Source organism: Centruroides vittatus, unplaced genomic scaffold, assembly GCF_030686945.1.
Source record: "Centruroides vittatus isolate TY-2023 unplaced genomic scaffold, ASM3068694v2 contig_474, whole genome shotgun sequence".
NCBI lineage: Eukaryota > Metazoa > Arthropoda > Arachnida > Scorpiones > Buthidae > Centruroides > Centruroides vittatus.
This window is the reverse complement of record NW_027122266.1, coordinates 3,668,334-3,688,529: the sequence shown is the minus strand read 5'-3', so window position 1 is coordinate 3,688,529 and position 20,196 is coordinate 3,668,334. Positions and strand designations below refer to the sequence as shown.

Genomic DNA, 20,196 nt, shown 5'->3' with positions numbered 1-20,196 from the left:
AACAAGATCAGTACCATTAAAATAAAAAACAAATAAGATGGTTCGTAGAAAGTTCACATACCAAAAGGAGACCAGGCATATAATGAAGGAGCTTTCCAAACAAAAGAACTCTTAAATCGTATATAAAAGAGCTCCTAATTTATATCGTGTAGGGCGAAACGACAAGGATCCATTCCCAGAAGAAACTAAAGCAGGAGTGTACAAGATCCCGATACTTAATAAAGAGCGTAACCTAAAAACAGCGTATGTTGAAGTAACTAAGAAGAATTTAAAACCAGAATTAAAAACACCAATATGATGTAAGGAAATAGAAAACACGGCCGTCGCCGTGTTTTTCTATTTCCTTACATCATATTGGTGTTTTTTAATTCAGAGCAGTCGCAAACGTGAAAGGAACTTCGGTACTTTGGGAAGAATCTAAAATCATTAATGAAGAAAAAATTTAGATTTTTAAACACAAACCTAGAAATGAATGCGTTAACACCAGGGACGTACAGGGATTTTTCAACGGCATGGAAATACGCTATCAAAAATGTCTTGGGACGAGTAAAAACACCTTGTAATATGTAAAGAATATTGAACAGTTGTCAAACTAAAATATTAATTAGTTAGGTTATTGTATTAATTTTTGGAGATAGTTTATTATTACTATAGTAATTTAGGATTTTAATGTTAAAAAATTCGTTAACTATATTCTTGTTTATTCCGTTTTGAATTTGCAAAAGAACATTCAATGTTATGTTGTTCCGAATTCGAGCACAATTTACATGACGAAGGCTCATAGAGCCGAAAAACTTTTAGTAATAAAATTGAAATACAGTGGTAAGATTTTTTTATATTTTTATATTTAGTTAAAATAGGAGCTGGGTTACAATGGATTGCTATTGGCTAACACCAAGTCTAGATCTAAACCCGTTAGAAAACATGTATGAATGAGGGAAACAATATTAGTGTAAAAGATATAATAATCTTAAAAAATATTTAGGAATGCGTATAAATCAATAACAGTTGAAATTCGTCACAAACTAATTGATAGCATACCTATTCATATTATTAAATTTTCGGAGTATTGTAAGAGAAAATTAATTTACTAATAGTGAAGTTTAAACTGTACAATTCGTACTCGATTGGCGACCAATTCGGTGCGTCAATAACAATAACAAAGTTCAGAAGTGCAATTAGGTCGTATATTCTGATCTGGTTCGTCGAGAAGGCACCTTGCGACGATTATGCTGTATTGAAAACTACTAACTTTTGTTGGCTTCTGTGTGAATAAACATCTCTGGACGAACTTGCTATCAATATGAAGTTCCACGGCAAACTTGAAGTGAACTTGACGAGTAACCTGAAGTTCCTGGATGAACTCTATGTAGACCTGAAGCTCCGAAGCTAACTTTGACGAACGGGAATCTCCCGCTCCGACATTAACCTTTTGTAGCCGTCGACCAATCACTGATTTACGCTGGTCGTAGCTTTAACGGAGGTCCGCTGGTGGCGTGATCTGCCGACCAATCAGCGGTTACGCATTCAAAATCCAACAGTCGCTTCCTCAACCGTCCTTTTGCAACGGCGATCGTTACCATTTTTAAAAAACGGCGGGAATCGTGTTCTTACACGATCCTACCCCGACATTAGTTGTTACATTTGTAAACTTTGACTGCTTTAACATTTTGCTAATAATTAAACATAAGTTTTCTTTATTGTTTCATATCCAATAAATTAAATGACTTATTATTCGTATTGTATAAACAGTTATTATATACATTTAAACAAATAAATAACTATTTTTATTTATAGTTATTAAAATCTTATATAGTCTCAACAAACATCGTGACTCTATCTTTTTGCAAGTGACTGAGTTCATCGTTCAGAAAATTCTGAACGAATATTGTATTTTTTGGTATAGACTTATACATGACAAAACGTACGATATATTAGAAAAATACTTCGTTTTCATATATCATATAACTTTGTTTTTATATTATATAAAGAAAATGCTTAAGATACGCAAATTCGCGACCACAAAGAAGTAATAAAAATCATTTTATAGGTTGCTTGAAAGCTTTAATAAAATTTGACATATAAACAGGAAAATATAAACCAACCAAACCTCACAGTATGTTAGTAACTTATTAAATAATAAAAATTAAAATAGACTAAAAAGTAATTGGAAACGTTCAAATTGCTATCTAAATAATGGATTGTCGGTAAAAGAATTTACGGGACACTAATCTAAATAATCATTTTGTTTTTAACCAATACTAGAAAATTTTATTCAAGAATTGCTATATAATATAATCATTACGGTGTTTTTGAATTATAATCGCCGAAATGCTATTCAAGATTTAAATAATGGATATACAGTAAACTGTATAAACCGGAATCGCACGATACCAAATATTTTATCCTGTTTGGCAGGTTTCCGTTCTAAATAGGTTTTTTAACATAGAAAATCACTCCGTTCCGAAGAGATGTTCCGTTTTAGGCAAGTTTGCTTTTTATTCAGGTTCCGTTTTGAACAGGTTGTACTGAACTATAGTCCTGAAGTTTATAAATAACGTAATTAATGTAAACTATTAGAAGAATCAAGGAATGGTGACTAGAAATAAATTAGTTAATATTATATAAGAAGATACAACTTAAAAAGTATTTGTACAGATATTGAAAGAGTAATTTTTTTTTCAATTTTAAGAATAAAATCTTCGCCAACATTAATAAAATATCAGATAAATAAACTAACAAATGTTATTATTTATAATTTTCTTTTCTGAAAAGCCCGTATATTTTCTGAGATAGGTTTCACAATTTATTAAATGATCAAAATAAAAGCAAAAATATAAATAAATCCAATGATTTTATTTTCTGATACAGAGATGAATAGACTAGTGTCAACAGATTACATGTCCAGTGACACCAGTCTATTCACAATTTTTTATCAGCAATATTTTATCGCACAATTTTATCAGCAAAAATCGAACCCAGATCAAATCCGGATTCGACTTTTGCTGATACGAACTTTATTCTTTTTCAGACAGGTGCTACATTTAATACCATGGAATGAAAAATAGTTAACGTCCACAAAACACTATCATCAATATTGAATAGAAGTTTTTTTTTACGTTTAGACGTTTACACGTTCATTGTTTTGCTTTTTTATAAACCTTCAAATCTTTGGACTTTTAATTTATTTAATTATTGTTACATTTAAATTTTCTACTAACTACAATTTTAATCCTAATAGAAAATCGAATGAATTCTTTCCTATTGTAAAATTACAGTTAGAAGAAATAAATCTCAAAGTAAAATCTCGGTTAGCTAATTTTTAGCTTCTTACGTTAATTGTTCCTTGAATGTATTTATGCATCTGGTTTTTCTTTATTTTATAGATTTAAATATGTTTTAATTCCACTATTAGGTCTACTAACATACAATATTATCTTTAATATGTCTATATGTATATTACTATTTATATTATTTAAAAAAACTATCGGATTTAAACTGTATAAGAAAAATTCAGTACATGCATATATTGTAAAAAGTATTTTTAATATTTTTTTTTCAGAATTCAATGGGAAAAGCTTCAATTGTTCCTTGGAGAATTTCCAGAAGTGTATGGCTTCTTTGCAAGAAGTGACGAAAAGTAAAAAATTGGCATTTGCAACCACCAAAGAGGAGCTGACAAATGTCTGTCAGTTAGTATATTTAAGTCTAACTAAAATGGAAGATACAGACACTGGCTGTAAAATGTGAATTATTTAAATTCTGATTTTCTTTTTTATTCTTTATTTTCTACGTTTACGTTTTTTAAGATTAATAAAACATATTCAAAATGTAGTAAATTATTACTTTAAGTTAAAGAATCATTTGTTCTCAATTTTTTTATTATATTTTTATTCATTTTGAATTTATAAAAAATTATAAATGTATGTAAATTACATAGAATATTATAAACAATTCTAAAGTTAAATATCATTTATAAATTATATTTTTTTAAAATAAACTATTTCATTATTACTCTTCATTTTCATTTTGTTCTTATTTACTTCACAATGGTGTTTTCTCTTTTATTGAAACGAGATAAATATAGTATATATGTTTATTTTTAAATTATTTGATTCTCTGATTTGAAAACTAAATTTTTGATGTTATTATTTTTTTAAATATACAGTATTGTATTTAAATACATACTTAATTAGCTGTTTTAAGACAAATTTAGCTTATTTTATTATGTTTTTCTCGTTATCTTTTTGACTTTATCCAGAATATACTTCTAGAGTTTTTTTTTCAATATTATTTCTATATACAATTCTTTTATTTTATTTATTTATTTTTGTACATTTATATAAAATAATGCAATGTATTCTGAAACTTTCCTGTGATTAGTATTTTATTACTAAACTAATTACATAGTATCAGTAGCTCTTTAATGATCGTTTAATTGTTCTTATTATATTATACCATTACATGCTTTATACGAGTAACTGAAAAATGCTATTTACTGTTTATGAATTTTGTACTTGAAAATACTTTATAAAGAATGGCATTCTTATCTTTTGTATTAAATTATTAGCTTTATTTATACAATTAATTTGATATAGTGAGAAAAAGTTATTAATTTAATTAAAAATTAATTGTTTATTGATAAGAAAATATTAATAGTAATATTTATTATTCTAGTTATTAAATAATCACCGTTGAGAATAATATTTTATACAATTTTTACATATCTTTATGGATATTTCACTACTTGTTTCGTACATAACTTATTAATATTATCAATTTATTGCAAAACTTATCGGTATAAAATTTCCATTGAAAATGTTTATTTTATTTTAAAAATTTATATATTTCAAGCGAAACATTTTGAATTATTCTTTATGTGTTATAAATTTTCATTTTTATTTATTACGTTTATAATCTCTATATTATATGACATTATTAACAAAAATTATGCGTGTAATAAAATAGAACAGATTAATTTACAATTAAATAAATACTGCTTTATTAATTTTCAATTGTTAATTTTAAGTAATATCTTCATAGAACGGTATGAATTTTGAAAAAATATTAATCACTTGATGAACGGTATGAATTTTGAAAAAGTATTAATCACTTGCTAAATGCAAGTGATTAATACTTTTTCAAAATTCATCAATTATCAATTCATCAATTAATTTTAAAAAATCTGTGTAAATACATAAACTTATCTAGTTAGCTTACAGTATAACTAAACAGGAATTATACAGGATGTCCACTTAAACATCTATCCAGAAGCAAAAGAAATCTTCCTAGCATTAGTTAAATTAGATTAGGATGTGGACTTCAGCTGGACGGCCATTTAGCCGAGCGATTATGGCGGTAGCGTACCGATCCTAGATCAAATCCGGACAATCGAAAAACCTCAGGAATTTTTAGGTGCGGTCTGTCCAGATATATCTGGCCCCTACCCTCGTTAGCCAGCCGCTCCATTGTTGGTCTAGCCAAACCCATAACGACTAGCTAAACAGATCGTCTTAGTGTCCACAGGGCGGAAACAGTAAAAGAATAAGACTTTAGTGATGCACATACAACTGATATTACGACGCCATGACATGCATCCATTCCTCTGTTATCTACAACCAGCAGAAAATGTAGCACAGAGATTTGAGTAGTACAAATTGATGATAAATTTACAGCGTGGCAAACTACATCTCCTTCAACACATTTTATGGACTGACGAGGCACTGTTTTCCGGAATGGACACGGAATAATCGTGGAAAGTACGTTTTACCCTGTCTGTTGTGGAGTTTTTAGTGATCAGTTTCTGTGTCCTCTATTCAATGACGGAAGCCTGGATAGTAACCGATATTAAAACATCCTAAAGACGATTATGGACTGAAGACTTGTCATTGGCGCAGCTACGGCAAGTTTGGTATCAGCACGATGGCGTGCTGATTTTGCATCTCGTTCCTGGACAGACATGCATCGGTGTCTATCAGTGCGGTTTCGCAACAATTGGATAAGATAACACGGCCCTGTCTATAGTCACCAGGTTACCCAGACTCGATTCCTTTGGATTTTTTTCTTGTAGGGATCACTTAAAAGCATCAGTGCATAATGAGTAATCAGCAGCGCCGCTTGATATTGGCAAACGGAGAGACGGATATATCAGCAATGCAAACGTACCATAAATAATGCCATGCTCTACCGTCTACATCTTTGTATTGCCTCTAGTTACTTTCTCGACTAACGAAAATAAAACGAATTCTGCCATAGGTATGACGACAATATAAGATAAATGTTCATTTAGTTCCACACAGGTTCACCACAATAACACATAAAACAAGAAAACACGGTAATTTCGAGGTACACATACAAAGTCACTGCTACCGTTCTATCCGGAATAGCTCGACAATTGTTCAGAACATTAGAGATGAAGAGTCGGGACACGAGGAATCGAATGTTATATGGGAGTCAGGAGTCGGAGTCGATTTAAAAAAATAATGACTGAGGAGTTGGGAGTCGTGTATTTTTCCACCGACTCCCCATCCCTGTTTAATATCCTTTAGTGCCAACGTTCATCCCATATGACTACAGATCTTAAGTCAGAAAGAAGAAAAACGGTTCTCTTGCTTCCAGTACTAAAAATCTACTGCGTAACTCTCCAATTGTTCTATTTCAATCTTCTAAACTCAAGCCGTTCTATTTCGACGTTCCAAAACAAAAACATTCGTTCCATTGATTTGCTGTCGCGGCAGCGATTTTTCTATTTCTCGTTTAACATTCCAAAAATCTTAAATTTACATAGATGGAATTCTATAGAATTATCCCTAACATCCGTGAAGGTGATCGTTTGGAACATGTTCTGTAGCAAAGTAAAGCTTACTTTTTGTATCAGTATCTGCAATGTTGTCTTTATCTTTTTCAGTCAGAGATTATTTATATTTTAAGCTAAATCGTCTTAAATTGATTCTCTTCGGTTATATTAGCACTGGAATAAGCAGGTACCACATGCATATACTCGTGCAATGATGAAAAATTCTCTTTTGCTCCTGGATAGGTTACAAACATATAAATTACAAATTACTTGGGTAACAACAAATATTTATAAATGTATAGTAAACCATCATAAACCTTTACAAATTTGCCTAATATATATATTTTTTAATTTAACACGTTTCAGAGAAAACAAATATGCTTTTTGTATTAAAATATCAGAAAATTATTGCCTTACATGATGCTCTCTTTCGAAAATTCTGCATGTAAATTATAAGTATATAAACATTATTTAAAAAGTTGAATGTAAAGAATTTTTATAATAATTCCATTGCAAATACTGTATATTTTATAAAATTTTAAATATTTGTGATATGCAAGACGTACTTGACTTATGTCTACAGTATACTGTATTATCAGAGATGCATTTTAATTAATAGACATAATGAAGAAAATAAATATAAAAGATTATGGTTGGATAGCCAATGCAGTTAAGGCAACAGTCTACTGCTCTGGGAGATCCAAGATCCAGGATCGAAATATATCAGGAAACTTTCATGAGGTAGTCTGTTCCGTATATCTTGAGTCTTTTCCCTACACCATCCAGCTGCCCTTGTGAGTTTGGCCGAACCCGTGAGGAGTATGGAGTAAAGGCCTTCTCACGGGGAAAAGTAAAAGAAAAATTATAAAAAGTCGATTTCATCATCATCCGTAAACAATTTATTAAAAATTTATTTTAAAATTAAAATTTTTTGATTTACAACTTCACTGTTAATTCAGTTCAAAAACGTAAAATTCGAATTTCCTTAACTTATTTTTATATTTATAACTTATTATATTTATAAATAAACGTGATTTATACCTATTTTTTACTTTTATACATTAATCAATTAAAAGTTATTTTTAATATTTTTAGACAACTTCAAGAAGGATTTTATTGTGTAGAAAATCACAGCAAAAGATGTTTTTCTCCTTCTCAAAAGCGATTATTCGATTCCGTTGTCTCTGGATCGCGGAATGTTATCGAAGATTTATGCGTTTCTGGAGTTGTACAAGAAAGTAGGTCGAGATTTGACAATTAAAAATAATTTAAATTTAGCTATAATAAATTTTTACACAAAATTGTAAAGTTTACAAAAAAGCAAATACTTCATTCTGGAACACACTATAAAAATTTAGTGGCTTAATTTCATTACTAAGTTTTTCGAATTATTAAATACATCATTATTTAAATTACTGTGTAAATCTGTGTAAATTATTACATATAACTCAGGCTAGGTCATCTATGTACTAAAAACCACATAAATAGGCAATTAAAATGGGTAGATTTGTAGGCACTAATACTGAAATACTTTTTGCTTTCATGCGTCAGTAAATTAAAAATTATTTTTAACAATAAACAAAGTGATTCGAACAATAGTATCCTACAGATTGTATACTGACTTTTCCGGTAAACATTTATAGAATTTTTGTTATATTGCTTAATATTAATAAAAATAAAAATAGGGACAAGAAACACTCAAAAATCTATATTCTGTGTATATATTTCAAAATCATTTTTTTCATTAAAATGTTACTGTAATAAACTACAAGCACTTTTGTAAATTACTCTGTAGAAGAGAAGTTCTCTTTTCTCCTACAATGTTTTTAAAACGAGAATAACTATCTACATCACAGAATGTAGTTAGAGTATACTTGAGTGTACTAATTTTACTTGGAGAACATTCATGGTCTGCTGTGATGTGCAAGCTCCAGATATAATATCTACAATTTTAATTATAGTTTGCAAATCTGGATTCTTTTTCATAACTTTTTCGTGTTTTGTTCTAATTGCCGTTGAAAGTCTATTAGGAGTGCGGATTGTTCCTAGCACCATATATAATAGCAACAGCTATCACCAGCAGCAATCCTTTGCTCTTTAATTCAGCTGTATGGTTTGAAATAGCTTCAAAATATCTCCAAGATGTATGTCAAGTCCGATCTTCAGACGTACTGCAGCGTATATCTTTCTGATCATCTAAGCAGAAAGACATCGCCAAGTTTTGCATCCTCAATTTCTTAAGCTTCATCAAAATCAAATATTTGAACCACCTAAAAATGAAGTAAACAAAATCAGCTTGTAAGTTAATTTAATAAAACTATTTTCTCTGATTAACCTTTTCCACTGCTTCAATGTTGTTTGCGTAGTACCACATTCAATGCAATGTTCAACTATGTACAGTACTTTAACGAGTCAAAACTGTCTGTGATGGCAGAGGAACATTTTGCAAAGTTTCTATAAACACTGTTATTCTTGAGGAGCATTTAGAAACACTTTTTACTGATAGTATCACTGCATTGATAGTGGGAAAGCAAATTTTTGTACTTTTGGCAAATCGATGGAGAACATGAGTAATACAGGCGATACAGAGCAATTTTATACGAAAGGCTTTAAGAATTTTCTCAATTTTACATGTAGGTAGCATTGTCCGAGATTACAAGCAGAAACTTGTCGTTCACATTTTTTGCATGCTATAATAACTTTGGAAGAAAAAAATACAATATTCACTACAGATAATAACCACACAAAAACACCTATAGGATGAATTTACAATGGAATTAACATAAGTTTTATAAAATATAATTAAACATACGTAAAGTATCATGGACAGGTATTGCAATTGTTGAACTGTTAGTGCTCCAATTTCTTTGGAATAGAAGAATAGTACCATGTGTAGAATAGCAGGAGCTTTAGAATCAAGTTTTCCTACTGTTACATTAACAGTAAATCTCCTGAAAAATGATTTGTAGTTTCATCCACAAAGAATTAAAATTTAAATTACAAACAAGTGAAATTTGTTGATAATTTCAATTTCATACTTCGTTAGCATTAGAACGTTAGATTTATTAACTCCATATTTGTAAAATTCTTTTAAACTTCCTTACACTTAAAAGATGTATTATATTGCATATTGTATATTGTATTGCATGAGTGTATATATTCATATGTACAGTATGTTCATACCCAAAACTGTTACTTTTTGATATATTAATCAGTATCCTATATGTTTTGATACAAAAAGCCCTAAAATGACATAATAGGCTATTGGCAATGTCTTAGCTTCACGCATAACACTTATCGTAGTGAAATATTATTAATAGCTTTTAAAGTATATAGTTTTATTCAGTTTAAATATTTAAGTATTGTATTTTTATTTCCTGGCCGATATATCAGAGGTAAAGTTTAGTAAAAAGTAACACACAAGACTTTTACATTGTTTATATTAGAGATGGGAATGTGTAGCTTTTTATGACTTTCTCATAATGCATAAAATAGTAAGATACAAGTTTTAATTTTAATATTAAATTTTACATTGAAAAAATATATCACATCCCAAACTTATGAAAAACATAACGAGACTGATAACATACACAGTACAAATACGATCTGAGCCTCAATTCTGTTTATCTATGATTAGACCCGTATTAATAATTATTTTATAGTTTTTAAATAATTGCAATGAATTTGCAAAGTTTTGAAAACAATTTTTAAAAATAGAAAACCTGTGGAAAAATTATCATTATGGTAATAATAAACTAAAGTTATTTATAAAAGTTTAAACTTTAAAAAGGAAACAAAAAGATTATCTAAAGCATCAAAAACGGTGAGGGCACAGTTAATATTATTACAGATACATACAGCATTTAGTTTAACACGAATTGTGATATGAACGTAAATAAGAAAAGGATAAAAACTTGCGAACGCTCATTCTGACCTACTTCAGAAAGAAATAGCATCTATTGATGAAAATTTAATCAGAAAAAGTATCCTCAGTTTAAATGAAAATCATCACTGAGAAACATTTGAAATCTTAGAACAGATTGGAAAAGGCTTGGAAAAATAGATTTCCTCTAGGAAAAGGTTCTCGAGTTAATCAATTTTGTGGACATGCAAATGAAACTTTGCAAGATTGTTTTGCATAAGTTTGTAAAAGCAGACAAAGATTGATGTTTACTTCTAGAAAACGATCATTTCAGCAATAGAAGAGTAACAATTTATTTTCGATTTCAGAAACGATCCAAGACAGTATTCACTATACCAAGTCATAAATGAACTTAGATAAATGTAAATTACTTTTCCACTGTAAAAATATATTTAGTTTTGAATGTTTGAGCCTCTCGGTGGCATTAAGAACTCCTAATTATTCTCTTAATAGAATTTCGTGACAAAAGAATTCGCTTGTCTAGAAGAATTAACATCGTATGTTGAGGCATGCTATGTAAACCATATGATTGGCCTTAAATTCTAATTTTATATTCTTTTTTAAGCTGACTATTCTTGCTTAAATATTTGACAAAGCTTTTAAATTGTTGTGTTATTATTTTACTAACAAACAATGATTTTCACAATTTCATAATATTCCAGAGAGAAATCAATTTACTTTCGTATTTAGCTTAATATGACACAACGTATTGATGAAAATACAGTATATATAAGTGAATTACTTATTAACAGTAATACATTTAAATAATTTAAAACAAATTATGATATGGTAATACGTTTAGATAACGCATTTTCTTACATTTTTAAAGGCATTCCAACGATACAATCTGCTTCTTGACGACGTGTAAAACATACTAGGACATCGCGCGACTTTGTTGTATCGCGATAGAATTTACGCGGAGCTGGAAAGAGAGAAGCGATCCCTGCACCTATTAAGCATAGAAGATACGATCCTTGTACCTGACGAACGCGGACAAGTGAATGTTACACTTACCACCACAAAAGAAGCTACCTATCCTTATACCTAGAGAGACCAAAGAGCCCTCGTTCTATCCAAAGACAAAGGAAAACGAGCAATTATTTATTGTGACTTCGTCACAATGCCTGGATGCAATTTTTAATCATATTTTAAATTTATTTAATTTAAAATATATGCTCTCCACCTCAAATTAGTACTGTAGTGTCTTGCCCCTGTACGTCATACTTTTCCGTTAGCAATGGAGTCGTGCGGTCATCTATTAACTGCATTCAGGAGAAAAGTTTAAAACTAAATAACATGACTTCCAATTTTCATCAAAAGTTCATATATAGCTAAAATTCATCTTTTTATTTATATTCTGTGGTGTCTTCTATTTATATACTAATTAGCGGTAACTTAAGGTGGGAACTTTATTGAATTCGCATTAAAAAAATTTTATCGGTTCAATTTGGCCACCCAAGAGTAAATCCTAAGTGCATCAGTGCTTGTACCTGCTGGCCATGGGAAACAAGATCCTTGCACTCGCCGACATAGAGAGACGATTCAAGAAGAAAACAATCGCCATCGATTGCTTTGTTCTTGTGTTTTGTTCATTTTCACGCCTATTTTCCGTTAGGCATACGAAATGTTGTTTTTATTTTTGAGTCCAAGCAAGAAGGTCAGTTTAAAGAAGTATAGTTATATAAGGACAAAAATCTTAAAGCAAGTCTAGCATTGCAGTTCCTGAATTCAAGTGGAATAAATCAGTAGTATAAAATGACTCCTCAATCTGGAAATATGGATTTGGACTTTGATCCTTCATCTCAATAGGCGAATCTCACGCAAGGATCTCTATACATGTAAATAACGTAATTTAGAGATCTTTGCCTGAAGTTGTTTACATAAGCTTATTCCTTAAAAAGTAACTGGCAATTTTATAGAAAGAAAAGTTAAAAGTTTCAATTTCCTAACTTTTCCTTTTAAACCACAGTGAAAACTTGACTTGATAGTAACGAGCTCCTGCTATTCTATTCTAAACTTTGTTCCGAAAACATTTTATTATTTTAGCTTTTATTGAGAAACAAGAAAATACATGACTTCAAAATATGATAAAACATTTTTGGCAACAGTATTGTTTAACAACAAACTTTTCTAAATAATAGAAGCATAGTTGCCAGATGTTTACATTATAAAAGAATTTTAAAATCATTGTACTTTTACATAACGAAATAAGATCCAAGAATAAAATTTTCTATATTAATCAACTTTTATGTAAAAATATCTTTAAAAGTAATTTCTTAAACACCTTCCATTATATTTTAAAATCAAACAACGACTTCAACTAAACAAATAGTCATTTGGCTTTAACTGCTAATATGTTTCTAACATTTCTTAGAATTCTGGTAATACTTTTTATTGTTAGGAATTAATTAAATTATATAAAATATTATCTACTGAAACAATCTTTAATCATTGTTTTTTTTTCTTTTTAGAAAAGCTTAATCGAAACGACATATATATTTTTAGAGTATATTGTCTTATTATGATATATGAATTCTGTAATTATTAATAAATACATATTACAAACTTATATTTGCAATAAGATCTGTAAGAATTAACCTTCAAAAACCGTTTGATCTTTTTATAAATTTTTAAAGTTTTGAAGAAATATTTTAAAGCAAAACGATTGCCGAATTATATCGGGCTATATTTCTACTACTTTATTTATTAAATGCTAAGTAATTTGCTAATTAATGATAGTTGTAGTAATATAGCCCGATATAATTCGGTAATCGTTTTGCTTTAAAATATAACTATGGGGTTTTGTTGTTTATATTTAAAATATTTTAATTTATAAGTCCAAATTTCAATATTAATTGTTTGTCATAAAAGATTTAATTCCAGATTTCATAATTTTAAATAATATACTTATTCTTATATAAAATAATATCCCTGTTGGAAACAATCCTGGCTTTTTATAACAAACCAGGATAAGAGATTAGAAAGACAACTACATTACTTATTAATTAACTTATATTGAATAAAATAATAACTCTTTTATAAATATTTAATTTATATTCGAATTAAAACTTGAACTTATATATTTAAAGTTATTTTAAATCTAAATATTGAAAATAGTTTTTATACTGAATTAAATACAATTACATCTAAAAACTATATTTACATAATTAGATTCAAATTGAATATCTTTTTGAAGGAATTATTAAAATAATTTAAATTTATAATAACTATAAAAATGATATAAAAGTTTTCTCATTAATGTCAAGGAAATAAGAAAACCTTTAAATTTATTTTTATAATTAATATCATTTCAATATCATTATTTTTTTTAGCGAACTTAACATCATCACAAATGTTCTGTTTGAATATAATTAATCATTTGCCGGATGGCCAAGGCGGTTAAAGCGTCAAACTATCATTCTGGGGTCAGGAATCGAATCTGGGCGATCAACTCCCCAAGAACGTTTTGGGGTTCGAATTTTTCAGGGTCCGTTCGTCACCACTCGGCCGTCTCCATTGTTGGTCTGGCCAACCGATGGTACGATTAAAAAGGTCCTTTTAGTGTTCACAGTGGAAAGTCAAAAATGAAATATATAAATTTAACATTCGTTTGAATCTTTTTTTAACTTATAGTTACTATGTGTAGAATTTTAAAACATTGATTACTATATTACATCTATGTATATAAAATGATAAATTACATTCACTAACTAATATCTTTTACTTATTTTGTTGTTTATTTTCATTTTGTTTCGATTTAAGAAAATTATTTTAAAATATGTTCACGTTTAATTATATTTTAATAATTAAAGAATATATATGTTACAGTCAAAACCCGTTTTTAGTTAGAACGCGTTTTAACTAGTTGAAACTAGTTTATAGTGGATGTCTTTGTTAAAACCCGTTTTGTCTAGTTAAAATTAGTTTTAACTCAAATTCATTTTTGACTAGCAATAAATTCTAGTTTTAACTAGACAAAACGGTTTTTAATAAAGACATGCAGTATATACTAGTTTAAACTAGTTAAAACGCGTTCTAACTAAAAACGGGTTTTGACTGTAACATATATATGACAATTTCTGATTTTTAAAATAGCAAGGAAAACAATTTTATAGCGCAAATTAAGAAGTTAAAATAATTTTATTTTATATTTAAATATCTTTTAATATACGGTATCTGATATAAATCGAATTTTGGAAATATTTACATCTTAATATTTGGAGAAAATATTTTATTCAAATTCTTACAGTTAGAAAATTTAATTTACATATACATATATAGATTAAATTTTCTAACCGTAAGAGTTTGAATAAAATATTTTCTATATATATATGTATGTGTGTGTGTGTTTGTGTGTGTGTGTGTGTGTGTGTGTGTGTGTGTGTGTAAATGAGGATAATTGTTTGTTTGTTCGCTATACAGTCTTAGGACGTTCGACCAATTGCTACGAAATTCGATTTTTACATTCAAATACTTCCAACATGGATCATGTCGTGCATCCCACTCCAAAAATCGATTGCATTTCTATAAATCAATTAATTTTTATTTAAATTCGATTTTCTAAGTTACACATAGCATCATCTACTGACAAAAAAGTTAACAAAATAATTAACTATATATAATTCTTACAAAAAAGGTTATGATTTTAAAAAATATATATATTATATTTACTAAATTACTGTGACAATGATATAGCACGAAATAGATGCGCCATTATGCCATTATTGCAACAAGTAGCACATAGCACTTGCCTGCGTGGAGTGTAATAGTGTTTTGTCCCTTATATCATACTTTCTGTTGGCAATACAGTCGTGCCAGTATGCATCACAAACGTCTAGAACCCTAGTAAATATAAACAAAGTTTAAGCAAACACATGAGAGAGAAGCATAAAAAGGATTATAGCAAGGAAACAGTTTTAAACACAAACTACATTTAAATACTTTTAAGTGAATATCAAAAAAATAAGAAATATTGTCACATTTCGGCAAGGTACATGACATTTTTATATCTAATAATATTCAGACATATAATTCATTTAGTGATTTTAAGGAATGAAAACAGATATACGAAGTGGAAAATACCGTTAAGTACATTATAATGAGTGGTTCAGAAAGGAACATTAAGCCTAATAGTTCTATATATTATAACTGTCATAGATCTGGTTATGTCAAAAGTAAGGGAAAAGGTATTCGTCATTTAAAAATACAAGGAAGCAAAAAGATTGATGGATTCTGTCAATCCCAAAAGAAAGTGAGCATAAAAGACGACGAAAAGTGTGTTATTACCTTCACACCGCAATATGTAGGCCATCAAACTGAATTATATTCAGAAATTGCAAAGTTATAGTTATTAAAGAAAAATATACCGAGTAGTTTCCCCTAGCAAACATTACGTCTCCTCCATCTATAATTAGCTGAGTTTTTAGGAGGTTTTAGTCTTGAATCCTGTCTTTTACTCTAAGTATCATTTCCAAAACAATATTATCCAGACAATATGATAGTTGCGTACGTCATGTTAGTAATGAATTTATAATTAATGCAAACAGTAATGTTTTTAGGCTATATACTTTTATGCATATTACAGAACGTTCAATTACTAATAATAACACTTCTCTCAGTGGAAAAATATCAAATTTTAAGTCCCCCTATGTTTTCTTTTATTAGTAGTTCCATCTGAATCTTACAATATCAATTTTTTAAAGAATAATTTATTTTTAAGCAAGAATAATTTTATTCATAAATTTATTTTATTTTCACTTTTAACTAATAATTTTGAACAAAGCATTTATAATTTATAATTATGAACAGAAAGCACAAGTATTGTACCGGTATATTTTAAACCACACGGACTATACTCCATTTTATTTAACGTGTAACGCGTTCAACAACGTTGACAGTATGATAAACAAATGATAAGCATGTACTGCATTCAATTATTAATCAAGACTGAACAAAGACAAGACCCACGTGTAACTACGACCCAAAACTAACAAATCCAGTTCCCGCGACTGGCGGTGTTCGCCGTAGCGGCATAATTTAGAACTAAGCGTTACCAGGGCGTAGACGTTTGTTCACGCATCTAACTCCGTTCGGGAGAAAATTTTTGTATTGAAATAACGTGACTCGCGGTACAAACCGGAAGTTCATATATAGGTAATCACGTTCTTTTTCCTTACGATTTTCATGTCTGGTCTCGACTTTCATCTATCAAACTCCGTTCTCGAGATTAAGGAAGGCCAAAAACGGACGGACGACTGGGAATTAGCACTACAGTTTTTTTTTTTCAAATTGCAGCCCAATATGTATACTCAAGTAACACGAGTAGAAATCCACCGAACGCCGTTAATCGGTCGTGGGTTCGCGCATGGCCAACGGACAACCCACAGGAGTTTCTGGATTTTCTTCGCGTTACTTTATCATTATCATACTTTTCTTGTTAGCTCATAGAAGGCATGTTCGCGAACATAAAACATCGCACGACAAAGTCGCGCGAATCGTGTGATATCGCTTTATCGCGCACACTCTTGCTACGACCTTATATCTCGAAAACGAAGTAATTGATCCCCATTTTTATTACATTTTTGGATTTCTCATCAGAATTAATGGAAAATGGCAAAGTTTAATCAAATCGATCGAACAGATTTTGAGAACGAACACAGTTTTGTAAGCGACATAGAAGAGGCTTCGCTAACGCTCCACCTCAAATAAGTTATATTCGCGCGAATTACCTGTCCTTTCCGGTCGTGTGGCTATCAACCGTTTTCTTCCGATCACACTCACACATGCAGCCTTTACATACACATCCAAACACGTGTCAGCGCTCGGAATAGATGGAGCGAAAGATAATTTATAAGTACAGTACTAATTCTAGTTTTAAAAACAGAAACTCGAAGCCCCGCTTCAATTCTATAGCAATACGATAAAGTCGCGCGGTGTCCTTAGTTAATATATACTGTATTCTATATAGCAATTTGACAGTTTAATTTAATATTAGATTTCGAATAGTTTATTTTTGGAAAATATTATATAAAATATCTAAGATATAAAAAGTTATACAGTATGTAATTAATGTCTTCATTATACTGTTATTGTTGTCTCGAATGAACCTCTGTAATCATAAACTGGACATTACTTGTCTATTCTATTTATTCATATAAATAGAATAGACAAGACGAAATAGAGTCATTTAAATATAAATATTTCTACATTATTCATTACAATATTTGATTTATAGTGCCTAATTACATCGAAAGTTTGGACTTTTATAATGCGTACTACTAATTACAAAATATTATATAAAGAAGAGAAATGTCTTTATTACTATCCTAAACATGTAATTTAATAAAACAATTATCTATTAGAAAAGTCATAAATTTAAATGCCTGGGATAATTTATAATTTATCTCATATTATTCAAATGCACAAAATTACATGCTAATATATTATATAATTTAATTAGCAATTCGGTTAGGCACATCTGGATTTACAGCACATAAATCTCATATGGCACCTATATGAATTTGTATGAAAACAGAACAACAGAAAACCTTCCGAATAATTTTAGTAAATTTAAAAGTTTTTAATTCATCAGGAAAAATGCTCAAAGGAAACACATAATAAATTTAAATAAGAAACTAAGTAATCAATTAGTAAAGTAGATGAGTGAATCGATGATGAAGTAAATATAATATTCTAAAAAAGGAATTAGGAAAATATTTAATCATTTCATTGAATTTAATCTAATGTCCATGGCAGAACGTATACTTGAAAGCGAGTTACAAGCTTTGCCGAGTTTGATGTTATGTCTTCAGATAATTTAGGATTATCTTTTGTACAAAATAATATTTTAATTTACTCTATTTAGTGTGTATACAGTACAAATTAATTTGCAATATATGGTGATTAATACAATTCTTATCATTTGTATAGTTTTTGAAATTACTTTTAATCGATAAATTCCTACGTAATTTATGCAGAAAAGAAAATATTTATTGGGTGTTTTGAAATTTTATTGTAATACTGGGGGAAAATTCTGACAATTTTAGAAAAATGGATAGAGATAGCAACTAATGGTATTTCATAATACAAGACACTTTCGTTAATTTGAATTGATTAAATAATACTATCATTTCTCATACCATAAGTATTAACATTGTATTACATGCTTTATTTTTATATTTTGAAACGTTTTCAGATAAATTGAACAAAAAATAAATTAAGCTACCAGTTCTCATCTTTTTGGGGTAACGTTAGTGACGATCAAAGAACAAGTGTCACATCAATGATACTTATAAACGAAAAGTGATGTTGAAGATTTTTTATATAAAAAATATACTAAAATAGAAAAATAATTATAATTTTCAATTACTTTTTAAAATTTTGAACACACTTATAAAAGATTGCACTGAATTATGCATTACGAAGGATGCTTATTACATAAAAATCAGGTGACTTGAGCAGATGATTTAATCGATCTTCCTAACCGCATTGTGTTGTTTATATCTTCTAAATCTTTAACAAAATCTTTCTAGAATTTTAATTGCCATTGTCGCAGGACTCTAATATCTTAGATTTACAGCGCTTTTGCTTTGTTTAAAAAGAAACTTGTATTTTAAATTTTATAATAATTTATGTTTAATATTTCTGATTCAATAAATATGTTGTGTTTTATTTTTCTCTAATTGTAGACAGTTTAATGTATTCGAATTTTTGTTATTTCATTACACATTTTTGATAATTAGCAAAATAGGTAATTCGAAGATTTTCCATATAACTTTGAAATTAAAATTAATTTACTGTATATGATTCTAAACAGTATAAAAATATACCAGCAACATATTAATTATAAAAATTAAACATTTGAAGCTGTTTTTGCAGTCATCAGTTTTCGAATATAATTTTCTGGTATTCTGATAATGGCTATAAGATTAATTGAAAATGTTTGATTTTCATAACGACAGTGTTACTGATAAAGATTTTTACTGTTTATCATTACGAATAATCAGTTAGTATATGGTTGTATTAATCAGGAGTCACAGCAGTGACTCCTGATTAATACTCCTGATTTACTTGAAGGAAAGTCACTGCTGTGACTCTCCTTCAAGTAAAATGTCACTGACTGACTACATATAGCGGAATCAGAGTTGCCCGTTTTAGGGAGTCGATTTCTTCGCCCCCCCAAACACCCTGAAGTAATTCCGAATTACTCTTTAGAAAGACAGTTTTTTCTTAGGTAGTGTACAAAATTACAAGATTTTCTATAAAGTGGTTGCCGAAATATACGCAATTCAAAAGTGAAAAAATCTCAAAAAAGCTACATTTTTTTTCCTTCATCCGGCACTGCAGACGTTCGTAGAGAAAAAAATACCGGGTCTAGAAAGCTCAAAATTTAAACTTAAGCTTTTCTCGTTATCAATGCTGACGAAACTTCCGGGTGAAAGGTCAAAGTTGAAATCAAATTATGAAGTCAAACAAAAAC

The 20,196-nt window shown here is 29.2% G+C and overlaps 1 protein-coding gene across 1 annotated transcript in view; it reads left to right on the top strand.

The window, feature by feature from the left end:
• Positions 1-20,196, top strand: part of LOC136977760 (uncharacterized) — a 30,657-nt gene that overhangs the window by 6,873 nt on the left and 3,588 nt on the right. The window contains exons 2-3 of the mRNA XM_067273308.1: positions 3,563-3,692; positions 7,892-8,034. Coding sequence (XP_067129409.1) covers positions 3,563-3,692; positions 7,892-8,034 — 273 coding nt within the window. The remainder of the gene's footprint in view (positions 1-3,562; positions 3,693-7,891; positions 8,035-20,196) is intronic.